The sequence below is a fragment of the Dendrobates tinctorius genome, unplaced genomic scaffold, assembly GCF_039654945.1.
Source record: "Dendrobates tinctorius isolate UK_male_01 unplaced genomic scaffold, ASM3965494v1 ptg000114l, whole genome shotgun sequence".
In the NCBI taxonomy this organism is placed as follows: domain Eukaryota; kingdom Metazoa; phylum Chordata; class Amphibia; order Anura; family Dendrobatidae; genus Dendrobates; species Dendrobates tinctorius.
Genome location: NW_027361782.1, coordinates 3,132,293 through 3,158,475, shown reverse-complemented (window position 1 = coordinate 3,158,475; position 26,183 = coordinate 3,132,293). Strand labels below are relative to the sequence as shown.

At 50.1% G+C, this 26,183-nt stretch overlaps 1 protein-coding gene across 7 annotated transcripts in view; it reads right to left on the bottom strand.

Moving 5' to 3' along the window:
* DIAPH2 (diaphanous related formin 2) overlaps positions 1–26,183 on the bottom strand; it is a 1,634,550-nt gene that overhangs the window by 1,150,521 nt on the left and 457,846 nt on the right. For all 7 annotated transcript variants that reach the window (XM_073589842.1, XM_073589844.1, XM_073589848.1 and 4 more), the window contains one exon: positions 20,478–20,582. In XM_073589842.1, coding sequence (XP_073445943.1) covers positions 20,478–20,582 — 105 coding nt within the window. The remainder of the gene's footprint in view (positions 1–20,477; positions 20,583–26,183) is intronic.

The following is a 26,183-nucleotide window of genomic DNA, read 5'->3' as shown; positions in this document are numbered from 1 at the left end:
GTGCGGTGCTGTGCACTAGTCCTACAGACAGGTCACCACCGGCGGCTTCTCCCCGCCCGCTGACAGTGAGGTGCTGTACACTAGTCCTACGGAAAGTTCACCGGCGGCATCTCCCCGCCTCCTGACAGTGCAGTGCTGTGCACTAGTCCTACAGACAGGTCACCGCCGGCAGCTTCTCCCCGCCCGCTGACAGTGCGGTGCTGTGCACTAGTCCTACAGACAGGTCTCCAGCGGCTTCTCCCCGCCCGCTGACATTGCGATGCTGTGCACTAGTCCTACAGACAGGTCTCCGGCAGCTTCTCCCCGCTCGCTGAAAGTGCGGTGCTGTGCACTAGACCTACAGACAGGTCCCTGGCGGCTTCTCCCCACCCGCTGACAGTGCGGTGCTGTGCACTAGTCCTACAGACTGGTCCCTGGCGGCATCTTCCCGCCTGCTGACAGTGCGGTGCTGTGCACTAGTCCTACAGACTGGTCCCTGGTGGCTTCTCCCCGCCCGCTGACAGTGCGGTGCTGTGCACTAGTCCGACAGACAGGTCACCGCCGGCGGCTTCTCCCCGCCCGCTGACAGTGCGATGCTGTACACTAGTCCTACAGACAGGTCTCCGGCAGCTTCTCCCCGCCCGCTGACAGTACGATGCTGTGCACTAGTCCTACAGACAGGTCTCCGGCAGCTTCTCCCCGCTCGCTGACAGTGCGGTGCTGTGCACTAGTCCTACAGACAGGTCACCGCCGGCGGCTTCTCCCCGCCCGCTAACAGTGCGGTGCGGTGCACTAGTCCTATAGACAGGTCCCTGGCGGCTTCTCCCCGCTCGCTGACAGTGCGGTGCTGTGCACTAGTCCTACAGACAGGTCACCGCCGGCGGCTTCTCCCCACCCGCTGACAGTGCGGTGCTGTGCACTAGTCCTACAGACAGGTCTCCGGCGGCTTCTCCCCGCCCGCAGACAGTGCGGTGCTGTGCACTAGTCCTACAGACAGTTCCCTGGCGGCTTCTCTCCACCCGCTGACAGTGCGGTGCTGTGCACTAGTCCTACAGACAGTTCACCGGTGGCATCTCCCCGCCTCCTGACAGTGCAGTGCTGTGCACTAGTCCTACAGACAGGTCCCTGGCGGCGTCTCCCCGCCCCCTGACAGTGCGGTGCTGTGCACTAGTCCTACAGACAGGTCACCGCCGGCGGCTTCTCCCCGCCCGCTGACAGTGCGGTTCTGTGCACTAGTCCTACAGACAGGTCTCCAGCGGCTTCTCCCCACCCGCTGACAGTGCGGTGCTGTGCACTAGTCCTACAGACAGGTCACCGCCGGCTGCTTCTCCCCGCCCACTGACAGTGCGATGCTGTGCATTAGTTCTACAGACAGGTCACTGCCGGTGGCTTCTCCCCGCCTCCTGACAGTGCGGTGCTGTGCACTAGTCCTACAGAGAGGTCTCCAAAGCTTCTCCCCACACGCTGACAGTGCGGTGCTGTGCACTAGTCCTACAGACAGGTCACCTCCGGCGGCTTCTCCCCGCCCACTGACAGAGCGATGCTGTGCACTAGTCCTACAGACAGGTCTCCGGCAGCTTCTGCCTGCCCGCTGACAGTGTGGTGCTGTGCACTAGTCCTACAGACTGGTCCCTGGCGGCATCTCCCCGCCTGCTGACAGTGCGGTGCTGTGCACTAGTCCTACAGACAGGTTTCCGGCGGCATCTCCCCACCCGCCGACAGTGCGGTGCTGTGCACTAGTCCTACAGACAGGTCACCGCGGCGGCTTCTCCCCGCCCACTGACAGTGTGATGCTGTGCACTAGTCCTACAGACAGGTCTCCGGCAGCTTCTGCCCACCCGCTGACAGTGCGGTGCTGTGCACTAGTCCTGCAGACAGGTCTCCGGCGGCTTCTCCCCACCCGCTGACAGTGCGGTGCTGTGCACTAGTCCTACAGACAGGTCACCGCCGGCGGCTTCTCCCCGCCCGCTGACAGTGCGGTGCTGTGCACTAGTCCTACAGACAGGTCTCCGGCGGCTTCTCCCCACCCGCTGACAGTGCGGTGCTGTGCACTAGTCCTGCAGACAGGTTTCCGGCGGCTTCTCCCCGCCCGCTGACAGTGCGGTGCTGTACACTAGTCCTACAGACAGGTCACCGCCGGTGGCTTCTCCCCGCCCGCTGACAGTGCGGTGCTGTGCACTAGTCCTAAAGACAGGTCTCCGGCGGCTTCTCCCCGCCCGCTGACAGTGCGATGCTGTGCAATAGTCCTACAGACAGGTCTATGGCAGCTTCTCCCCGCTCGCTGAAAGTGCGGTGCTGTGCACTAGTCCTACAGACAGGTCCCTGGCGGCTTCTCCCCACCCGCTGACAGTGCGGTGCTGTGCACTAGTCCTACGGACAGTTCACCGGTGGCATCTCCCCGCCTCCTGACAGTGCAGTGCTGTGCACTAGTCCTACAGACAGGTCCCTGGCGGCATCTCCCCGCCCGCTGACAGTGCGGTGCTGTGCACTAGTCCTACAGACAGGTCACCGCCGGCGGCTTCTCCCCACCCGCTGACAGTGCGGTGCTGTGCACTAGTCCTACAGACAGGTCACCGCCGGCGGCTTCTCCCCGCCCACAGACAGAGCGATGCTGTGCACTAGTCCTACAGACAGGTCTCCGGCAGCTTCTGCCTGCCCGCTGACAGTGTGGTGCTGTGCACTAGTCCTACAGACTGGTCTCTGGTGGCATCTCCCCGCCTGCTGACAGTGCGGTGCTGTGCACTAGTCCTACAGACAGGTCACCGCCGGCGGCTTCTCCCCGCCCACTGACAGTGCGATGCTGTGCACTAGTCCTACAGACAGGTCTCCGGCAGCTTCTGCCCACCCGCTGACAGTGCGGTGCTGTGCACTAGTCCTGCAGACAGGTTTCCGGCGGCATCTCCCCGCCCGCTGACAGTGCGGTGCTGTGCACTAGTCCTACAGACAGGTCACCTCCGGCGGCTTCTCCCCGCCCACTGACAGAGCGATGCTGTGCACTAGTCCTACAGACAGGTCTCCGGCAGCTTCTGCCTGCCCGCTGACAGTGTGGTGCTGTGCACTAGTCCTACAGACTGGTCCCTGGCGGCATCTCCCCGCCTGCTGACAGTGCGATGCTGTGCACTAGTCCTACAGACAGGTCTCCGGCAGCTTCTGCCCACCCGCTGACAGTGCGGTGCTGTGCACTAGTCCTGCAGACAGGTCTCCGGCGGCTTCTCCCCGCCCGCTGACAGTGCGGGGCTTTGCACTAGTCCTACAGACAGGTCACCGCCGGCGGCTTCTCCCCACCCGCTGACAGTGCGGTGCTGTGCACTAGTCCTACAGACAGGTCTCCGGCGGCTTCTCCCCACCCGCTGACAGTGCGGTGCTGTGCACTAGTCCTGCAGACAGGTTTCCGGCGGCTTCTCCCCGCCCGCTGACAGTGCGGTGCTGTGCACTAGTCCTACAGACAGGTCACCGCCGGCGGCTTCTCCCTGCCCACTGACAGTGCGGTGCTGTGCACTAGTCCTACAGACAGGTCTCCGGCGGCTTCTCCCCGCCCGCTGACAGTGCGATGCTGTGCACTAGTCCTACAGACAGGTCTCCGGCAGCTTCTCCCCGCTCGCTGAAAGTGCGGTGCTGTGCACTAGTCCTACAGACAGGTCCCTGGCGGCTTCTCCCCACACGCTGACAGTGCGGTGCTGTGCACTAGTCCTACAGACTGGTCCCTGGCGGCATCTTCCCGCCTGCTGACAGTGCGGTGCTGTGCACTAGTCCTACAGATTGGTCCCTGGTGGCTTCTCCCCGCCTGCTGACAGTGCGGTGCTGTGCACTAGTCCTACAGACAGGTTTCCGGCGGTATCACCCCGCCCGCTGACAGTGCGGTGCTGTGCACTAGTCCTACAGACAGGTCACCACCGGCGGCTTCTCCCCGCCCGCTGACAGTGAGGTGCTGTACACTAGTCCTACGGAAAGTTCACCGGCGGCATCTCCCCGCCTCCTGACAGTGCAGTGCTGTGCACTAGTCCTACAGACAGGTCCTTGGCAGCTTCTCCCCGCCCGCTGACAGTGCGGTGCTGTGCACTAGTCCTACAGACAGGTCACCACCGGCGGCTTCTCCCCGCCCGCTGACAGTGAGGTGCTGTACACTAGTCCTACGGAAAGTTCACCGGCGGCATCTCCCCGCCTCCTGACAGTGCAGTGCTGTGCACTAGTCCTACAGACAGGTCACCGCCGGCAGCTTCTCCCCGCCCGCTGACAGTGCGGTGCTGTGCACTAGTCCTACAGACAGGTCTCCAGCGGCTTCTCCCCGCCCGCTGACATTGCGATGCTGTGCACTAGTCCTACAGACAGGTCTCCGGCAGCTTCTCCCCGCTCGCTGAAAGTGCGGTGCTGTGCACTAGACCTACAGACAGGTCCCTGGCGGCTTCTCCCCACCCGCTGACAGTGCGGTGCTGTGCACTAGTCCTACAGACTGGTCCCTGGCGGCATCTTCCCGCCTGCTGACAGTGCGGTGCTGTGCACTAGTCCTACAGACTGGTCCCTGGTGGCTTCTCCCCGCCCGCTGACAGTGCGGTGCTGTGCACTAGTCCGACAGACAGGTCACCGCCGGCGGCTTCTCCCCGCCCGCTGACAGTACGATGCTGTGCACTAGTCCTACAGACAGGTCTCCGGCAGCTTCTCCCCGCTCGCTGACAGTGCGGTGCTGTGCACTAGTCCTACAGACAGGTCACCGCCGGCGGCTTCTCCCCGCCCGCTAACAGTGTGGTGCGGTGCACTAGTCCTATAGACAGGTCCCTGGCGGCTTCTCCCCGCTCGCTGACAGTGCGGTGCTGTGCACTAGTCCTACAGACAGGTCACCGCCGGCGGCTTCTCCCCACCCGCTGACAGTGCGGTGCTGTGCACTAGTCCTACAGACAGGTCTCCGGCGGCTTCTCCCCGCCCGCAGACAGTGCGGTGCCGTGCACTAGTTCTACAGACAGGTCACCGCCGGCGGCTTCTCCCCGCCCACTGACAGTGCGATGCTGTGCACTAGTCCTACAGACAGGTCCCTGGAGGCTTCTCCCCGCCCGCTGACAGTGACTGACAAGTTTCTGCTATACGCACACAAAGGATGATACTTCTCAGTCACTGTTAGTGGGCAGGAGAAGCTGCCAGGGACCTGTCTGTAGGACTAGTTCACAGCGCCGCTCGCTCCCCAGCAGTTATTAGTATGTTTTTCCCTGAAATGCCACAGCTTTACAGAGATACTACAGCCGGGGCTGATACACACTGCACATAGTTTGAACAGCCTGTATCACCTGTCAGTCTCCCTTTAAAGGGGGGATTCAGGGGACATTATTACTGGGACTCAGGGGACATTATTACTGTACATGGGGGGACTCATGGACCATTATTACTGTACATGGGGGGACTCCGGACATTATTACTGTACATGAGGGGACTCATGGATCATTATTACTGTACATGGGGGGACTCAAGAACCATTATTAAATGTTAATATAAGTAGAACTCCACACTCAAGAGAGGAATGCAACAAGAATTATATTATATTCACAATCCAATTAGTCCAATGTGAATAAAATTTCAGGGGGCCCTCATATAGTGTTGGAGCCAATATAAAGTGTGGGGACTGCTGTGGGGCCATTATGCAGTGTGAGAGCTAATATGAGCGCCATTCTACAGTTTAGGGGCCATCATATAGTGTGGAGACTACTGTAGAGGCTAATAAAAAAAAAGTGTGAGGGCCAATATATAGTATTGGGGCTACTGTGGGAGCCATTAGACTGTGTGGAGGCCATTATATATTGTGGGTGTTACTGTGGATAGAGGAGCTGTGGACCCCCTCCTGCTATGTATAGGGCAGCTGTGGTCCTTTCATACTATGCATAGAGGAGCTGTGGACCCATCATACTATGTATAGGGAACATGTGGGCCCATAATACTGTATATATGGAAGCTGTGGGCCACTCATACTGCATTTAGGGGATCTGTAGGGAAAATATACTGTGTATAGTGGAGCTGTGGGTCCCTCATACTGTGTATAGGGGAGCTGTACATTGTGAGCACTTGGGACCATATTAATTGTTAAACGGGCACTTAAGAAGCAATATTGTTATAGTGGCACTCAAAGTTTTGTGACTGTAAAGGTGGCAGTATCAGTAGGAAAGTTGTGCGGGCATGGAATAGATGGGAACAGTGACAAATCATATGTGTCTTTGTTGTAATCTCTGCAGCTTAGTCCTGGCTGGAGAAGTTATCGTGTCGGTCTGGGCCAGATGGAAAAGACAGGAAACGTGAACGATTCTTTCAGAAAGAACGTCAGCGGTAAGTCACTATTTATAAAACTGTAGTGTAATCTCCTGTATGTTCTGCAGTAGTGGGATCTAGCACCATATGGCGGTAATAACAGTGTTTTTTAGAGAGATTTATTTTCAGTGATACCATGGTTATCACCAGTGGTTCCCCTATGCCGATAATTAGGTGTGCGCCACTATAGTTGTAATCAGGATTACCTGGTTAGGGGCCCACTCAGATGTTTCGCCTCCCCCTGAGCTAAATCCATAGCTACGCCTCTGCTCCATATCGGGGACGTCATTGGTCGGTGATTGCACAGGAGCTGCTGGCAGCATCTCCGGATTTGACTTTATCATGCACATCGGGGATGTCATTGGTTGGTGATTACACAAACGCTACCGGCAGCATCTCCGAACTTGTCTCTTCGAGCATATCAGGGATGTCATTGGTTGGTGATTACACAAACGCTACCGGCAGCATCTCCGAACTTGTCTCTTCGAGCATATCAGGGATGCCATTGGTCAGTGATTACACAGTAGCTGCCGGCAGCGTCTATAAACTTGTCTCCATGGAGCACATCAGGGACGTTATTGGTCAGTGATTGCATAAGGAGCTGCCGGCAGTGTCTCAGGACTTGTCTCTATTGTGCACATCGGGACCGTCATTGGTCGGTGATTATACAGGAGCTGCGCGCAGCGTCTCTGGACTTGTCTCTTTCGAGCACATCAAGGAGATCATTGGATGTTGATTACACAAAAGCTGCCGGTAGCGTTTCCAGACTTGTCTCTACCCAGCACATCGGGGACGTCATTGGTTGGTAATTACATAGGAGCTGATGGCAGCATCTTCAGACTTGACTCTATCGTGCACATCAGAAACGTCATTGGTTGGTGATTACATAGGAGCTGATGGGAGCATCTCCAGACTTGACTCTATGGTGCACGTCAGAAACGTCATTGGTTGGTGATTACACAGGAGCTGCTGGCAGCGTCTCCAGACTTGACCCTATCGTACACATTGGGAACGTAATTGGTCAATGATTACACAGGAGCTGACTGCAGCGTTTCCAGACTTTACTTCATTGTGCACATCGGGGACGTCATTGGTTGGTGATTATACAGGAGCTGCTAGCAGCAAATCCTGATGATTTACCCAAGTGAATTCAGTGGTAGAACCTTCCTCAGATGACCATTAATAACCTCAGTGATAGCAGCCGAGGCTGAAGGTGCCAAGATTTCTGCAAGAGGCTCAGACTCCAGAAGTTTTCTAAACATTTCTCATCATTTGGCACTGCAATTTCAATGTAGAGGAGTTTATACAGTATATGGGATCTCATTCTGTGAATTATAAATGTGATCTCGCTCTCTGTATAAATGGGATCTCACTTTCTGTATACATGGGATCTAGCGCTCTGTATTATACACTGCTCAAAAAAATAAAGTGAACACTTAAACAACAGAATATAACTCCAAGTAAATCAAACTTCAGTGAAATCAAACTGTCCACTTAGGAAGCAACACTGATTGACAATCAATTTCACATGCTGTTGTGCAAATGGAATAGACAACAGATGGAAATTATTGGCAATTATCAAGACACACTCAATAAAGGAGTGGTTCTGCAGGTGGGGACCACAGACCACATCTCAGTACCAATGCTTTCTGGCTGATGTTTTGGTCACTTTTGAACGTTGGTTGTGCTTTCACACTTGTGGTAGCATGAGATGGACTCTACAACCCACACGTGGTGGCTCAGGTAGTGCAGCTCATTCAGGATGGCACATCAATGCGAACTGTGGCAAGGTTTGCTGTGTCTGTCAGCGTAGTGTCCAGAGGCTGGAGGCGCTACCAGGAGACAGGCCAGTACACCAGGAGATGTGGAAGGGGCCGTAGGAGGGCAACAACCCAGTAGCAGGACCACTACCTCATCCTTTGTGCAAGGAGGAACAGGAGGAGCCCTGCCAGAGCCCTGCAAAATGACGTGCAGCAGGCCACAGAAACCGACTCCATGAGGATGGTCTGAGTGCCCGACGTCCACAGATGGGGGGTTGTGCTCACAGCCCAACACCGTGCAGGACGCTTGGCAATTGCCACAGAACACCAGGATTGGCAAATTCACTACTGGAGCCCTGTGCTCTTCACAGATTAAAGCAGGTTCACACTAAGCACATGTGGCAGACGTGACAGAGTCTGGAGACGCCATGGAGAGTGATCTGCTGCCTGCAACATCCTTCAGCATGACTGGTTTGGCAGTGAGTCAGTAATGTTGTGGGGCGGCATTTCTTTAGAGGGCCGCACAGCCCTCCATGTGCTCGCCAGAGGTAGCCTGACTGCCATTAGGTACCAAGATGAGATCCTCAGATCTCTTGTGAGACAATATGCTGGTGCGGTTGGCCCTGGGTTCCTCCTAATGCAGGACAATGCCAGACCTCATGTGGCTGGAGTGTGTCAGCAGTTCCTGCAAGATGGAGGCATTGAAGCTATGGACTGGCCCACCCGTTCCCCAGGAGTTGGTGGATGCTTTAGTCCAGATGTGGGAGGAGATCCCTCATGACAACATCCACCGACTCATCAGGAACATGCCCAGGTGTCGTAGGGAGGTCAACCAGGCACGTGGAGGCCACACACACTAGTGAGCATCATTTCCTTGTCTTGAGGCATTTCCACTGAAGTTGGATCAGCCTGTAATTTGATTTTCCACTTTGATTTTGAGTATGCTTCCAAATCCAGACCTTCATGGGATATTAATTTTGATTTACCTTGATCATTTTTATGTTTTCTTGTTCTCAACGCATGCCACTATGTAATGAATAAAGATTTGCAGCTGCGATATTTCATTCAGTGATATCTACAATGTGGTATCTTCGTGTTCCCTTTATTTTTTTGAGCAATGTATATGGGATATCGCTTTCTGTAAAATATATGGAATCTCAAATTCTGTATATATGGGATCACACTCTATATTTATGATCTCATTGTTTGTATAAATGAGATCTCGCTCACTGTGTATATCGGATCTCGCTCTCTGTATATCTGGGATCTCGCTCTGTATATATGGGATCTCGTTCTCTATATATATCGGATATCGCTCACTGTATATATCGGATCTCGCTCACTGTATATACAGTATATGGGATCTCGCTCTCTCTTTATATGGGATCTCGCTCTCTGTATAAATGGGGTCTCGCTCACTGTATATACGAGATCTCGCTCTCTGTATATATAGGATCCCGCTCTCTGTATATATGGGACCCAGCTCTCTGTATATATGGGATCTCGCTCTCTGTATATAGGAGCTCGCTCTCTGTATGTATGGCATCTATCACACTCTGTATATATGGGGTATCGCTCTCTGTATGTATCAGATCACTTTCTCTGTATATATCGGATCTCACTCTACATATATAGGATTTCTCACTCTGTGTGTATATATATATATACTGTATATATATATATATATATATATATACATACACAGGGTGGTCCAAAAGTAGGTGGACAGTATGTGTAATAGGGTTATGAAGGGGGAGATTTATCAAACATGGGGTTAAGTGAAACTGACTCTGCAACCAATCAGATTACACTTTTCATTCTTCACAGACTACCGTATATACTTGAGTATAAGCCGACCCGAGTATAAGCCGACCCCCTAATTTTGCCACAAAAAAACTGGGAAAACTTATTGACTCGAGTATAAGCCTAGGGTGGGAAATGCTCCATAGATTATTCCCCCATATGGTGTCCCCAGAAGAAGCTCCATAGATTGTTCCCCCATATACTGCCCCCATAAGAAGCTCCATAGATTGTTCCCCCATATGCTGCCCCCATTAGAAGCTCCATAGATTATTCCCCCATATGCTGCCCCCATTAGAAGCTCCATATTGTTCCCCCATATACTGCCCCCATAAGCAGCTCCATAGATTATTCCCCCATATGCTGCCCCCATTAGAAGCTCCATATTGTTCCCCCATATACTGCCCCCATAAGCAGCTCCATAGATTATTCCCCCATATACTGCCCCCATAAGAAGCTTCAGATTGTTCCCCCATATACTGCCCCCATTAGAAGCTCCATAGATTGTTCCCCATATACTGCCCCCCATTAGAAGCTCCTTAAGATTATTTCCCAATGTGCTGCCGCTGCTGCATGTAAAAATGAAAAAAATGACATACTCACCTCTCCATCGCTGGGTGTCAGATACCCACCTGTCCTGCGTCCATGGCTGCTCACCACTATCTGCCACGTCATCAGTCAGTGACGTACAGACTGCAGGGGGCGCGGCGTGCACTAATCACGTCACCGCCCCCTCTGCTGTCTGAAGTCACTGTTCCGGCCCTGTCGCTTGAGCCCCCAGCTTCTCCGTGCTCTCTCTTCCTGCGTTCAGCGGTCATGTGATACCGCTCATTAAAACTCATGAATATGCGCATATTCATGAGTTTTAATGAGCGGTACCACGTGACCGCTGAGGGCAGGAACAGAGAGCGCGGAGAAGCTGGGGGCTCAAGAGACAGAGTCAGGACGTGTAAGTATGACCTGACACCCCCGCCCCCTCTCCCCCTCCGACCCCCCGGTGTATATGACTCGAATATAAGCCGAGAGGGGGACTTTCAGCCCAAAAAAACGGGCTGAAAATCTCGGCTTATATTCGAGTATATACGGTATTTGTAAAATGAAAGGTGGAATCTGGTTACTAAGGGCAACAGAGTCAGTTTCACAGATTCAGTATTCACAGATAAATTTTCCCCAAATCTGTTTTCTTTTCAGATAATTCAGATAACCCATAATGGCAAATAATTGAACTACAGATCAAAGAAACATGGATTTTTGTGATAACTCACCGTAAAATCCTTTTCTCCGAGACGCTCATTGGGGGACACAGGTACTGTGGGTGTATGCTACTGCCGCCTGGAGGCTGGCACTAAGTGAAAAAAAGAGGTTAGATCCTCCTCCGCCGTATACACCCTCGCCCCGATTGCGGGTGGAAACCAGTTTAGTGCCAAAGCAGTAGGAGAACAAACAAAAATCAGACAACATCAACCTTAATACAGGTAACAACATGTCTAGAAAAAAGCCACTCTAGTTTCATACTGAAAGCATATTAATTAAATAAACAGAAGCCACTTGGCTAATAGGGTGGGTGCTGTGTCCCCCAATGAGCGTCTCGGAGAAAAGGATTTTACGGTGAGTTATCACAAAAATCCATGATTCTCCTTCGTCTCATTGGGGGGGACAGGTACTGTGGGACGTCCTAATGCAGTCCCTGGGTGGGAAGTTGACTCACCGATCCAAGCTACATGCACCTCTTGTCTAAATGTGCGCCACTGCTGCTTGGAGAATCCTTCTACCCAGGCTCGCATCCGCCGAAGCCTGAGTATGGACATTGTAATGTTTAGTAAACGGGGGACACAGGTACTGTGGGTGTATGCTACTGCCGCCTGGAGGCTGGCACTAAGTGAAAAAAAGAGGTTAGATCCTCCTCCGCCGTATACACCCTCGCCCCGATTGCGGGCGGAAACCAGTTTGGTGCCAAAGCAGTAGGAGAACAAACAAAAATCAGACATCAACCTTAATACAGGTAACAACATGTCTAGAAAAAAGCCACTCTAGCTTCATACTGAAAGCATATTAATTAAATAAACAGAAGCCACTTGGCTAATAGGGTGGGTGCTGTGTCCCCCAATGAACGTCTCGGAGAAAAGGATTTTACGGTGAGTTATCACAAAAATCCATGTTTCTCCTTCGTCTCATTGGGGGAGACAGGTACTGTGGGACGTCCTAATGCAGTCCCTGGGTGGGAAGTTGACTCACCGATCCAAGCTGCATGGACCTCTTGTCTAAAGGTGCGCCACTGCTGCTTGGAGAATCCTTCTACCCAGGCTCGCATCCGCCGAAGCCTGAGTATGGACATTGTAATGTTTAGTAAACGTGTGCAGGCTGGACCAGGTTGCTGCCTTGTAAACCTGTTCCGCCGAAGCCTGGTGTCGAAGCGCCCAAGAGGCGCCCACTGCCCGAGAAGAGTGTGCTCTGATCCCTGCTGGAATCGGCGCGCCCCTAACGCGGTAGAATTCCTGAATAACAGAACGAATCCATCTGGCTATGGTCGATTTTGAGGCAGCGAGTCCCTTCCTGCAACCCTCAGGGAGCACGAACAGCGCTTCCGACTGACGAAAAGGTGCCGTCCGCGACATGTACCTCCTGAGAGCTCTCACCAGGTCCAACGTATGAAGAGCCTTTTCCACACGGTGCACCGGTGCTGAACAGAAAGAGGGCAAGACAATATCCTCATTAATATGAAACGAGGAAACGACCTTTGGTAAAAAAGGAGGAGCTGGTCTAAGAACCACCTTGTCTCTGTAAAAGGTCAGGAACGGGGCTCGGCAAGATAACGCTGCCTGCTCCGAGACCCTCCTGATCGATGTTACTGCTACCAGAAACACCACCTTCCAGGACAGGTATGATAAAGAGACATCCTGCGGCGGCTCAAATGGAGCTTCCTGCAGAACACTTAAGACCAGGTTAAGGTCCCAGGCGTCCATAGGCGCTTTATAGGGAGGTACCAAGTGGGAGACCCCCTAGATTAAAGTTTTAACCTGCAGGTTGGTAGCAATCCTGAGCTGAAAGAGGACGGATAAAGCCGATATCTGTCTTCTGAGAGAACTGGGAGCCAAGCCTGAGTCTAAACCAGACTGGAGAAAAGCCAAGATATTAGGGATGGAGAATCTCAGTGGCGAACAACCGTTGCCCCGGCACCATGCAAAGAAAACCTTCCAAGTGTGGTGGTAAACTCGTGCCGAGGTAGGCTTTCAGGCGATAACCATCGTAGCAACCACCTTGCCCCTGAACCCCGCCTGCGTCAGAATCCAGGATTCAACGGCCAAGCCGTCAAACACAGGGCCCCTGAGTTCGGGTGGCAGATTGGCCCTTGAGACAGAAGATCTGGACGCTCTGGCAGGCGCCATGGCACGTCGACGAGCAGCTGCACTACATCTGCGTACCAAGCCCGACAAGGCCAGCCTTCTGGAGCCAGCAGAATCACTGGCACTCCCTCCGTTTTGATTTTCTTGATGACCCTCGGAAGCAGGGGCAGCGGGGGAAACAGGTATGGGAGGCGAAACTGATTCCATGGCAGAACCAGCGCATCCACGGCGATTTCATGCGGGTCCCGGGACCGTGCGACGAACGTGGACACCTTGGCATTCGCTCTGGACGCCATCAGATCCACATTCGGAGTTCCCCACCGTTGGCAAATCTGCTTAAAAACCTCTGGATGAAGTGACCATTCACCGGACGCAAGCCCCTGCCAGCTGAGAAAGTCGGAGGCCCAGTTCTCTACCCCCGGGATGTGGACCGCCGATATCAGGGAGCGGTTCCTCTCGGCCCAGCGAAGCACGTGCCCTACTTCACGCATGGTTTCCCTGCTGCGGGTGCCCCCCTGTTGATTTATGTAAGCCACCGCCGTGGCGTTGTCCGACTGAATCCGGACGGGGCGGCCTGCTAGAAGGTGATGGAATCGATGCAGAGCCAGCCGGACCGCGCGTATCTCCAACAAGTTGATCGGGAGGGCTGCCTCCTGCGGCGACCACCGTCCCTGGGTCGTGTGGTGGCGGAAAACCGCTCCCCAGCCGAAAAGGCTGCCGTCGGTTGTGACCACCAGCCACTGATCTGGGGGGAAGGGTTTCCCCTGAAGCAGGGAGGAACAGATTGTCCACCACTCTAGTGACTGCCTGACCTGAGAGGATAACCGGCACTGATGATCGAGAGTGAATGGGTTCTCGTCCCAGGCTGACAAGAGGGTGTGCTGCAGGAGATGAAGATGAAACTGGGCGAACGGGATCGCTTCCATCGCTGCCACCATTTTCCCCAGAATCCTCATGCTGAAACGGATGGTGTGAGGGACTGGTTGGCGCAGTACTCGCACCCCCTGCCGGAGGGCTAGGGCCTTGTCTCGAGGGAGACTTACCAACCCTCGGCAAGTGTTGAAGGTCATCCCTAAAAAGGAAATTCTTTGAGCTGGAACAAGGGATGACTTCCTTACATTGACCAACCACCCTAAGCGGCCAGGAGTATCTAGCGTAATGCTGACACTTTCCTCGCATGCCTGCCTTGAAGGGGCTTTGACCAAGAGTTCATCTAAGTAGGGGACTACTACTATGCCCCGGGAGTGCAGGATGACCATGGGGACTGCCATGACCTTTGTGAACACTCTGGGGGCCGTGGCTAGCCCAAAGGGCAGTGCTGCAAACTGAAAATGTAGACCTTTGATGACGAATCGTAGAAACCTTTGATGCGGAGGGAAAAAGGGAATATGTAGATAGGCGTCCTGGATATCGATAGAGGCCAAATACTCTCCCTGCCTCATTGCCACTATGACTGAATGGAGAGATTCTATCTGGAAATGTCTGATCCTGATAAATCTGTTCAGGAACTTTAGATCCAAAATGGGCCTGACTGTCCCGTCCTTTTTGGGAACTGCAAACAGGTTGGAATAGAAGCCCTGCGCCTTTTTTCGTTTTCCGGTACTGGAATGATAACTCCATTGTGAGAGAGCGAATCAATGACTTCTAGTAGAGCCCTTGCCCGGGTATCCACTTTGGGAAGCCGGGACAGAAAAAATCATGGGGGGTACCTGAAAAATTCTATCTTGTACCCTGTGGACACCAGCTCTCTCACCCATGCGTCGTGCGTGAAATTGAGCCAGGCGTGGTGAAACCAGAGTAGGCGGCCGCCTACCCCGGTGGTGCCGCCTGACACATGCCCCGAGTCATTTGGCTGAAGATCTTCGGGATCTGGATCCCCTCAACCTAGATTGGATAGCACGCATCCTCCCCAATGGGTTAGCTCTATTTGAGACCTGTAGGTCCCTATTGTGATTGGGATGCCCTGATGCGGCGGAGTTGGCCGCTGTTGTCCACTGTCGTCCACCCGGGGTTGCGAAAGGCCCGAAATCACGCCTGTAACTGATGACAAAACGGCGGCTTGGCCTTTTGCTGAGGAAGAAAGCCGCTCTTGCCTCCTGTGGAGTTGGAGATTAGCTGATCTAGCCTGTCTCTGACGGCGGCCACACTGGTAAGGTAGCGCTGTCAAGGACTTTTTTGAGGCTGAATCAGCCCGCCATGTCCTTAACCATAGCGCTCTCCTAATGGAGATTGCATTTGTGGCTGCAAGTGCCGAGCAGTTGGCCGCATCTAAAGATGCATTAATCAAGTAGTCCGCCACCATGGCTATCTGATTTGGGATTTCTGATACTTCCACTGGTATGCCTAGGTCCTGCAAGGCTCTATTCAAAGTTTCTGACCAAGAAATCATGGCTTTGGCTACCCACGTTGCTGCGAACGAGGGAGAAAGCGCTGATCCTGATGCCTCAAACATTGCGCGAGCCAAGTTCTCTATGAGACGATCAGTGGGATCCATAATAGAAGAACCACTAGGCACAGATAGTAAAGTTCTTGTAGCCAAGCGCGACACCGGTGGGTCCACCGTTGGGGATTCCGTCCACTTTTTACGGAGATCCGGGGGAAAAGGGTACTTCACCTCGAGTGCCCTCTGACCCGAGAACCGCCTGTCCGGCCGTTCTCTGTGTTTTTGCACTATGTCTTCAAATTCAGGGTGAGTGCAAAATACTCTATGGGGATGCTTGACACGTTTAAGTGACACCTTATGGCCCGCAGCCAGAGTGGAATCATCCTCAATCCCCAGAGTCTGGTTGACGGCTTCTATGAGACTGTCAACCGTTTCCTGACCACCTGGCGTATCTAGGTCCAGGGGCATATCCGAGTCGAAGTCACTTACCCCAGTCCTGTGTCCCCCCTGTGTCCTCAGCGTTCGAGGCGCCACTTTAATCTGCGCGCCAGTACTGCAGGCTGGCCCCCGGAAGAAAAAGAAGGATCCCGGGGGCGGTCCTTTCTTTGCGGCCTAGTTCCGACCTAAAGCAGGGCAATTAATTTTCTTCAGGCGCCCGCCCAGGCTACGGGGGTGGGGCCACCGTGACGCAATGCCGGGGGCGGGGACTTCTGGCGGCGGCCTAGCGCTGGCTGAAGCCGGGGCCTCGATTTATTCCTCCACCCGCCCTGGGGGGGGGCGAAACTGCTGGACCTGCCGAAGCGCTCCGGAACCAGATCCCTGGACGCCGCAGGAGCCCTCCTGGTCATCATTCCTCAGGTAGAGAGGAGGGGGGCCCTAAACGACCAGGACGGTGCAGGCACCCTAGCTCCATCTAACCCCCTGCAGGGGTGAGGAGAGGGACCGTCTGCCACCCTGCCCCCCGCAGTCTTTAGCATTGGTGGGGCAGCGGGGCCGCGCAAACTACGCTTGTGCCTCTGTGCAGCCCCGGGTTTCAATACCCTGGGGTGGACAGGACTAAGTCCGGCATCATGTCCCACGGTGCGGGAGAGGATACGTGGAGGGACACTCACACGTGGTCGCCCGTTGTTGGTTTGGGGAGATCGGACCCCTTCGATAGGGTCCGTCACCCGTATCTCACCTCCGTTGTCTGAAAATATCCCACGGTGCGGGAGAGGATACGTGGAGGGACACTCGCACGTGCTCGCCCGTTGTTGGTTTGGGGAGATCGGACCCTTTCAATAGGGTCCGTCACCCCTATCTCGTTTTCATTGTGAAAAAATGGAACATCCGGAAAAAAATCCCTGTTGCGGGAGAGGATATGTGGAGGGACACTCGCACATGCTCGCCCTTTGTTGGTTTGGGGAGATCGGACCCTTTCAATAGGGTCCGTCGTCCCTGTCTTATCTTCATGGGGAAGAAAAAAAAAAATCAGTCTTGAGACAGACCGACGTGTGCCTCCAACAGACACTAAGCAAAAACTGGTTTCCGCCCGCAATCGGGGCGAGGGTGTATACGGCAGAGGAGGAGCTAACCTCTTTTTTTCCACTTAGTGTCAGCCTCCAGGCGGAGTAGCATACACCCACAGTACCTGTGTCCCCCAATGAGACGAAGGAGAAAATGGATTTTAAAGAGTATTGAAGAAAATCCAGTAATTTTAGATAACATTATGTGGAGTGATGAAGCTTCATTCAAATTATCTGGCCATATTACCACACATAATTGTATTTACTGGTATAATGGTATAATGAGAACATGCATTTAACATTAGAGCAACAACTAAATGAGCCTGGTGTCAATGTTTGGGGTGGTATTTCAAGTTTTGGTGTTTTTGGACCATTTTTTATGGAACAGTCACAGGAGATAAGTATCTCGAAATTCTAATGAATCAAGTTGTTCCCCATTTACAGCAACAGCCTAATTCAAATGACCTTTATTTCAAACAAGATGGGGCCCCTCCACATTATTCAAGAGTAGTCTACGAGTATATTGATGAAACATTTCCTAATACATGGATTGGCTGAAGAGGCCCACTTGATTGGCCAGCACGTTCACCAGACTTGACCCCAATGGATTTTTTCTTTTGGGGAGTACTCAAGGACAAAGTTTATAGTCGAAAACCAAAAAGTGTCAGTGATTTCAAAAATTACATAAGACTTGCATTTCAAGAAATTAATACCCAAAGAGACTTGTGGAAAAATGTTTGTCGAAGCGTAAGAGGCAGACTTCAAAGCTGTGCAAATTGTGATGGAAAACAGTTCAAGCACCTGCGTTGATAAAATTTAAGGGCTTTTGTATTATTGTTCAGAATAAAATTTAATTGTCAATGTTATGCTTGTGTTAGTAAATATAATTTTATATAGAAATCAAAATAAATGTTATTATTTTCTGTCCACGTACTTTTGGACCACCCTGTGTATGTATATATATATATATATATATATATATATATATATATACACATACGTATGCACACAGGGTGGGCCATTTATTTGGATAGACCTGGGTGGGCCATTTATAAAGTTGGATCCAAAATGGCCGCCATGGTCACCACCCATCTTGAAAAGTTTTCCCCTTCCCATATATATATGTCCACTGTATATATATATATATATATATATATACACACGTATGTACACAGGGTGGGCCATTTATAAAGTTGGATCCAAAATGGCCGCCATGGTCACCACCCATCTTGAAGAGTTTTCCCACTCCCATATACTAATGTGCCACAAACGGCAAGTTGATATCACCAACCATTTCCATTTTATTTAGGTGTATCCATATACATGGCCCACCCAGGTATATCCATATAAATATATGGACTCTCACTCTGTATATATCGGATCTCACTCTCTCTATATATGGGATCTCGCTCTCTGTATACATGGGATCTCGTTCTGTATATATAGGATCTCGCTCTCTGTATATATAGGATCTCTCACTCTGTATACAAAGGATCTCACTATATATATGGAATCTCGCTCTCTGTATATATATATAGGATTATATATGGGATCTCACTCTCTATATATGAGATCTCGCTCTGTATATATGGGATCTCACTCTCTGTATATATGGGATCTCGCTCTCTGTATTATATATGGGATCTCACTCTATATATATGGGATCTCGCACATTGCTTGCTGCACTGGCACTAATAGCCATTTGCTTTGATACCTTCTTACAGTCTCGTGTTACAGGTCTGGGACAGCGCCACGCACATTTCTAAGCCATGGCTCCACCGTGTCCAGAGCCGCGGCTCATTGGGCTCTAATGTGTTTAGGATTATTATAATGTGATTTATGGAGCAACTATCTGATTGTTCACAAATTGTTTAGAGTTTAGGTTACAGATGTCTGCGGCTGGAGAGCTGCAATCCTCAGTGTTCTCCTTGTTGTGGTTTTCTGGACAGAGCAGTCATAGATGGAGATGTCCGACAAAGGTGGTAGTGGCGAGACCCTGTACGGCCTTGGGATTTATTTCAGTTTTGGGGGTTTGTAATTTTTTTTTTACGATGCACCCAAGTTGCAGAATTCTTCTCGCCACAGTTCTCCACCTTATTTTGTGGATTTTGCATTCATTATACAGCGGTGACTGGAGCTTGACAGCACCAGTCTTTTTTGTCACCTTTATTCCTATTAAAGTATAGAGCCCGTTTAACTGCAACTCCTGTGTGAGCCAGCCGGGTCAGCTCAAGTCTTACTGCTTTCGGGGTCTTCATTGGAAATTCAGCTGGTGGAGACAGTCTTACAATGCATCCTCCAACTAGCCCCCTCCAGAAAGAAGAAAAGTGCATCCTCTGCCGCTGAAAGGAGGCTGTAACAAAAAGTCTGATCCAAGTGAACCGAAAACATGACCAGAGAGACCCCAACTGTCCCCCAATACTGCTATCTGCAGAGGCGGTCACTGGTTTGGAATCCTTAGTCCCACTTTCTGGGTCTGATTTACATCATGCCCACCTGTAGGGGCACTAAAGAGACTTCTATTCCTTCTGGAAGGGCTCATTTATAAAAATCAATAAATGCTTCCATTCACTGTGTGAGGCAGTAAGGGGGATCATATATGACAGCCAGTATGTGTCCCCCAAGATGAGTATAGAGACATATTAAACCCGCTGGAGCGCATTGTGATTACAGCAAAACATCTGTGATTACAAGGCAAAGTAAAAATGAGTGTGGACTTGGTCAAAGTAGATAACCAAGTCAGATTTTAGGAAAATCCGACATGGGCTTTTTTTTTTGGAGGGATTTGCAGGTTTGGTAGTGGAGAGAATGTCCACGATTCCCATTTAAATTCTCAGTTTTGTCTTGGGTGGGTCAGTTTTGCTTTTGCAAGCTGCAGAGCAGGAGGCTCTGTGCACCGAGGTCTGTGTGGAGCTAACACAGAGCCAGGGACATTAAAGCAGCTGATGCACCCAAGAGGTATGGCGGTGCAGTTGGTTTGGACATGGACTGTTTTGAGGACCTGGCTGCGAACCGGAGGATATCGCTTGCCTGTTTTTCTGAGTTTTCTGGACTAAAGACATTTTATGTTGAACTTTCGCGGGTCCCTGCCTATCTGTCACACTGTGTAAACACCGCTGAACTACAACTGACAGCAAGAAGAGGTGAGATATTTGTGATGGATTGCATGCATTATCATTCCAGAAGGATGAAGTTTTATACCCACAGACCGGAACCACTCCCTGAACTCTGTAACGTCATTTAACCCTTTGAATACAGAGACTTTTTGCACCAGAGAGGGGCTGCAGGGATGAAAACAATTCTATTTTTGACCAATAAAGTGTTAACGTATCAGAGAAGACTGGAATTTTCATTATATGGGAATAATACATGATCTGGTGCCGATTCTTCCTGACATGAAGTCTATATTTTGCTTTATTACCTGCGTTCGCAGCTGCTGGATTTCAGTTTCCAACTCTTTGATTTTCTCCTCTCGTTTCTGAAGCTCGGCCTGCGCCTCCTGTCGTGCCGTGAACTCTTCATCAAACTGTAAGGATCAGACCAGAAAGTCATCATTTTCCAATAGACTCCGAGCTAAATGTGCCACTTTGATAAGGTGAGAAGGAAATTATGCAGCGATTGCTACATATAGTAAATCGCCCTTGTTACCATCATTATGGCGATGCACAGGGAAACACATTCAATGAATCTGTGTACAGCAAATACCCGTCCGAGGCATCACCTCCAATAATCTGTCTATAAATCTACAAAAAACACTACTCTGATGCATCACCCCAAAAATCTGCCTACAGAAAACACTTCTGAGGTGTCACCTCCAATAATCTACTCCGCCTACAGCAAAAACTCATCCGAGGTGTCACCCCCAATAATCTACCTGTCCACAGAAAACACTTGTCCAAGGCGTCAACCCCAATAATCTGTCTACAGAAAACACTTGTCCAAGAAGTGACCCTCAATAATCTAACTGTTTACAGAAAAGACTCGTCCGATACATCACCCCCAATAATCTGTCTACAAAAAACACTTGTCCTAGGCGTTGCCCCAATAATCTAACTGTGCACAGAAAAGACTTGTCAAAGACATCACCCTCAATAATCTAACTGTCTGCAGAAAACACTTGTCCAAGGCGTTGCCCCCAATAATCTAACTGTCCACAGAAAACACTCGTCAAAGGTGTCAACCCCAATAATTGTCTACGGAAAACACTCGTCCGAGATATCAACCCCAATAATCTACTCCTCCTACAGAAAACACTTCTCCAAGGCGTCACCCCTAATAATCTGTCTACAGAAAACACTCATCCAAGGCGTCCCACACAATAATCCATCTACAGAAAACACTTCTCCGAGGCATCACCCCCAATAGTCTATTCAGTCCACAGAAAACACTGGTCCGAGGTGTCGCCCGCAATAATCTACCTCATCTACAGAAAATAATTATCCGAGGCATCACCCCCAAACATCTAACTGTCTACAGAAAACACTCATCTGAGGCATCAACCCCAATAATCTACTCCTCCTACAGAAAACACTTCTCCAAGGTGTCACCCCTAATAATCTGTCTACAGAAAACACTTATCCAAGGCGTCCCACACAATAATCCATCTACAGAAAACACTTCTCCGAGGAATCAACCCCAATAATCTACTCTGCTTACAGAAAACACTCGTCCGAGACGTCACCCCAATAATATGTCTACAGAAAACACTTGTTTGAGAAGTTACCGCCAATAATCTGTCTACAGATAACACTCGTCCGAGGCATCAACTCCAATAATCTACTCCGCCTACAGAAAACACTTCTCCTGGGCATCACCCCAATAATCTGTCTACAAAAAACATTTCTCAAATAAGTCACCCCCAATAAGCTAACTGTCTAAAGAAAACACTTGTCCAAGGTGTGTCACTCCCATTAATTTACTCTGCCCATAGAAAACATTTCTCAGAGGTAACATCCCCCAATAATCTACACCACTTACAGAAAACATATCTCCTGGGCATCATCCTCCCCATTAGCTGTCTACAGAAAACACTTGTCCAAGGCGTCACGGCGTCACCCCCATTAATTTACTCCACCCACAGAAAACACTTCTCCGAGGCAACACGCCCCCCCCCAATAATATAATCCGCCTACAGAATCACTACCCCGGGGCATCACCCCCAATAATCTGTCTAAAAAAAAAACCACTTGTCTGAGGCGTAACCCCCAATAAGCTAACTGTCTACAGAAAACACTTGTCCAAGGCGTCACCCTCAATAATCTACCCAGTCTACACAAAATACTCATCCGAGGTGTCATCCCGTTTTAACTTACCCCAGCTACAGAAAAGACTTGTCTACAGAAAACATTTGTCCTAGTCATCGCCCAGAATAATCTGTATACCAAAAACACTCGTCCAAGGCGTCGCCCCAAATAATCTACTGTGTCTACAGAAAACAATCGCCCAAGGCATCGCCCCCAATAATTACCCCATCTACATAAAAAACACTTCTCCGGGGCATTGCCCCCCATTAATTACCCCATCTACAGAATACACTTGTCTGAGGCATCACCCCCAATAATCTGTCTACAGAAAACACTTGTTCAAGGCGTCACCCCCAATATAATCTACTGCATCTACAGAAAACACGTGTCCAAGGAGTCGACTCCAATAATCTACCCAGTTTACTGAAAATACTCGTCCAAGTTATGACCAACAAAAATCTAACTGTCTACAACAAATACTCATCCAAGGCGTTATCCTCAATCTACCCAGTCTTCAAAAATCACTCATCCGAATTGTTAACTCCAATTATGTACCCAGTCTACAGAAATCACTTGTCCGAGGTGTTACCTTCATTAATCTACCCTTTATACAGAAAACATTCGTTTGAGGAATCACCCTCAATAATCTGCCCATCTTCAGAAGACACTGGTCTGTACTGTCACCCCCAATAATCTACTCCGTCGACAGAAAACACTCATCTGAGGTGTCACCCACAATAATCTACTCCGTCTACAGAAAACACTTGTCCGAGGTATGACCCACAATAATCTATCCCATTTACAGAAAAAACTTGTCCGAGGCGTCATCTCCAATAATCTATCCAGTCTACAGAAAAAACTCGTCTGAGGCATCACCCCCAATAATCTATTCAGTCCACAGAAAACACTCGTCCGAGGTTTCGCCCCCAATAATCTACCTCATCTACAGAAAATAATTATCCGAGGCATCACCCCCAAAGATCTAACTGTCTACAGAAAACACTCGTCCGAGGCATCCTCCAAATAATCTAACTGTCTACAGAAAACAGTCATCCAAGGTGTTGCACAGAATAAGCTGCCTATAGAAAATACTAATGCGAGGTGTAGCCCCCAATAATCTACCCAGATTACCCAGATTCCATAAAGCACTCATCTGAGACGACACCCCCAATACCCCGTTTACAAAAATAACTTGTCTGAGGTGTCAGCCCCAATAATCTACCCTGTCTACAGAAAACACTCGTCTGAGGCGTCACCCCAAATCTATGCATCTTCAGAAAACAACCGTCTGTACTGTCACCCCCAATAATCTACCCCATCTACAGAAAACCCTCATCTGAGGAATTACCCCCAATAATCTACCCATCTTCAGAAAACACTTGTCTGAGACGACACCCCCAATAATCTACCCAGTCTACAGAAAGCACTCGCTGGAGGTGTCACCCCAATAGTCTATAGAGTGTAAGTAATTTAGTGTACTGTGTTTAGAAATATTGCTTGTAGTTGGTAGAGCTGCCGTTCAAAGCAGCTTATAAAATGGAACTAGTCAGTTAAAGGGCCTCTGTCAGCACATATTGACTGTTCAAACCATATCCGGGAGCATCATGGTTCTTTTTAGATCCATCATCACCCTCCTCCTCTTTGATTGACAGTTCTGGCTTCATAGCGTCTGATAAGGGCAAAGATGAATGGAAAACAAGCAGTTGGGGAGGTGCAGTTATATGTTTGGTAGTGCTTTTGTGCACCAAGTGCCTGTGCTTGGTTTGAACAGTCATTTTGCGCTTACAGAGGCCTCTTTCATTATGATGCTTGAGAGAGAAGGAAGCAAAATAAGGTAATGGAGTAAATTACAAAGTTTCTTGTACTTTAAAGACTGATCAATGATTAAATAAACATTATTTTAATTAATCTTTGAAAGAATTTTTACCAGTGTGATTGATAAATGCACAATGTAATATCAATAAATCCTCCACCAATGTCTATGCCTTCTCGATAAAACTGTTCTTACGTTGGCATTTTTGTGCTCTTTTTCCCTCTTTACCAACATTAGTCATCATACCCCGACTCGTCCGTCCCTACAGATCAGCCGTCCAGTCTCGACCCCGGGATTATTACTCCAACAAAACCCTCAACTGATATTTTCAGCATTTGATGTAAATGATTCCTTTCCAACTTTGCGTCGCCGGCTGTCGTCCTCATCTAGGAACAGGTTTAAGAGAAATCTAAATAATTTCCATCTTTCCATTCTTCATTTCTAGAAGCTTCTGGAGTCATCAAGGAGAAGCTGCAGGTCAGACTCCTCTCGGTTTCTTCACATTTTGGTCGCTAAATCTTCACGAGCTTCACACAACATCATATTTGAATGTTTTGATGCTTCCAGAATCTGATTCTCAAATGTGAAAAGAAAAGATTTAACTTGTGAAAGTGTCAGCGGTGCTATAAGAACCGCAGCTGGAAACCACTCAGGAGTGGGAAATCTGCTGTCATCCATTGTTTGCCAAGACGGCTAGCAGCCTTCGAAAAGTAAGATTTCCTGCCTGCTCCCATTGAACTTTGGAGATCCTTTGAAATACTTCAAAGATGTCACTTTTTAAAATAGCTTTTTCCGCATGTCAATCACAGAGGTGTTTGTGTTCTGTGCGCTGCGGGCTCATTAGATGCTGCAGCTCCTCCATACTGCAGCAAGTGCCGGCATGGGTGCTGCATACACATCTAATACGGAGCAGTGGCCCCAGAATCCCCTATAGGCTCCTACCAGACATTGTGAGCATATCTGTAGGGTACAATGACTGACTTATGAGGCAGAACGCCACAGTCAGGCATCGGGAGGCCCATTCACTTTGCATCTGTGACCCATAATATCGGTGGTTTGGCCAACCTTGATCTAATGTGTAAGGAAGCATTAAAGGCTTGTGTCATCTACATTGGTCAAGCAACTAAGCGTAGTGATTGGCTGCAGCAATGTCCACATGACACTAACACTGCAGCCAACTGACACAGGAGGGCGAGTCCACATCAGTTTCTTGTTTTACAACGAGCTAAACCAATGAAGAAAAGTTTTTGGAAATTGTAAAACCCCCTCGAATAGGCAGAGTCATTGGTTTTATCCTTTCAATAAAGCTCTGTTCACATGTGCAAAAATCATTTCTGTTTTTTAGATCCATTTGCTTCCTTTGCAGCTGCAGCCTGCACAACTTGCCCAAAAACGGACAACTCGTTCTGTTATTAATACTGAGGCCTATGGAAATGGATAGTCATCTGTCATCGCTTATCGTCTTTAAGGTTCAAATGCGTCCAAGGAGTTTTATGGCTGCTCTCGCCCTGAACTCGAGGTCCCAGAGACACCTCTGGGAAAAATGTCACTAATGGAGCAAAAACAGATGCAAAATGGAAACCGAACTGTGCAGCCATTGTTGCTGCATTGGTAATGGATCATGTGATCAGAGCACAATACGTGGTGCACTAAGATATAAAGGATATCTATGAAGCTGAGGATATGTATACGTCCAACTGTCGCAGACTCTTGGGATTGTCCGGAGTTTGGAAGATCATAGAGTCCTAGAATGTCAGAGTTTGAAGGGACCTCCAGGGTCATCATGTCCAACCCCCTGCTCAATGCAGGAGTCACTAAACCATCTCAGATAGATGTATGTCCAGCCTCTGTGTGAAGACTTGAAGGAAAACTCACCACATCTCATGGCTGCCTGTTCCACTCATTCATCACCCTCACTGTCAAAAATGTCTAATCTGAGTGTCACGCTCGCGCCTTGGCTGATTGGCGTGAGCCGGGGTGTTGTGGCTGCTGGGTGCCACTCCAGGGTGGTGTCTGGCTGTGGCTGCTGAGCCCACTCGGGGACAAGTCACTTGGACAGGTGTGACTGACA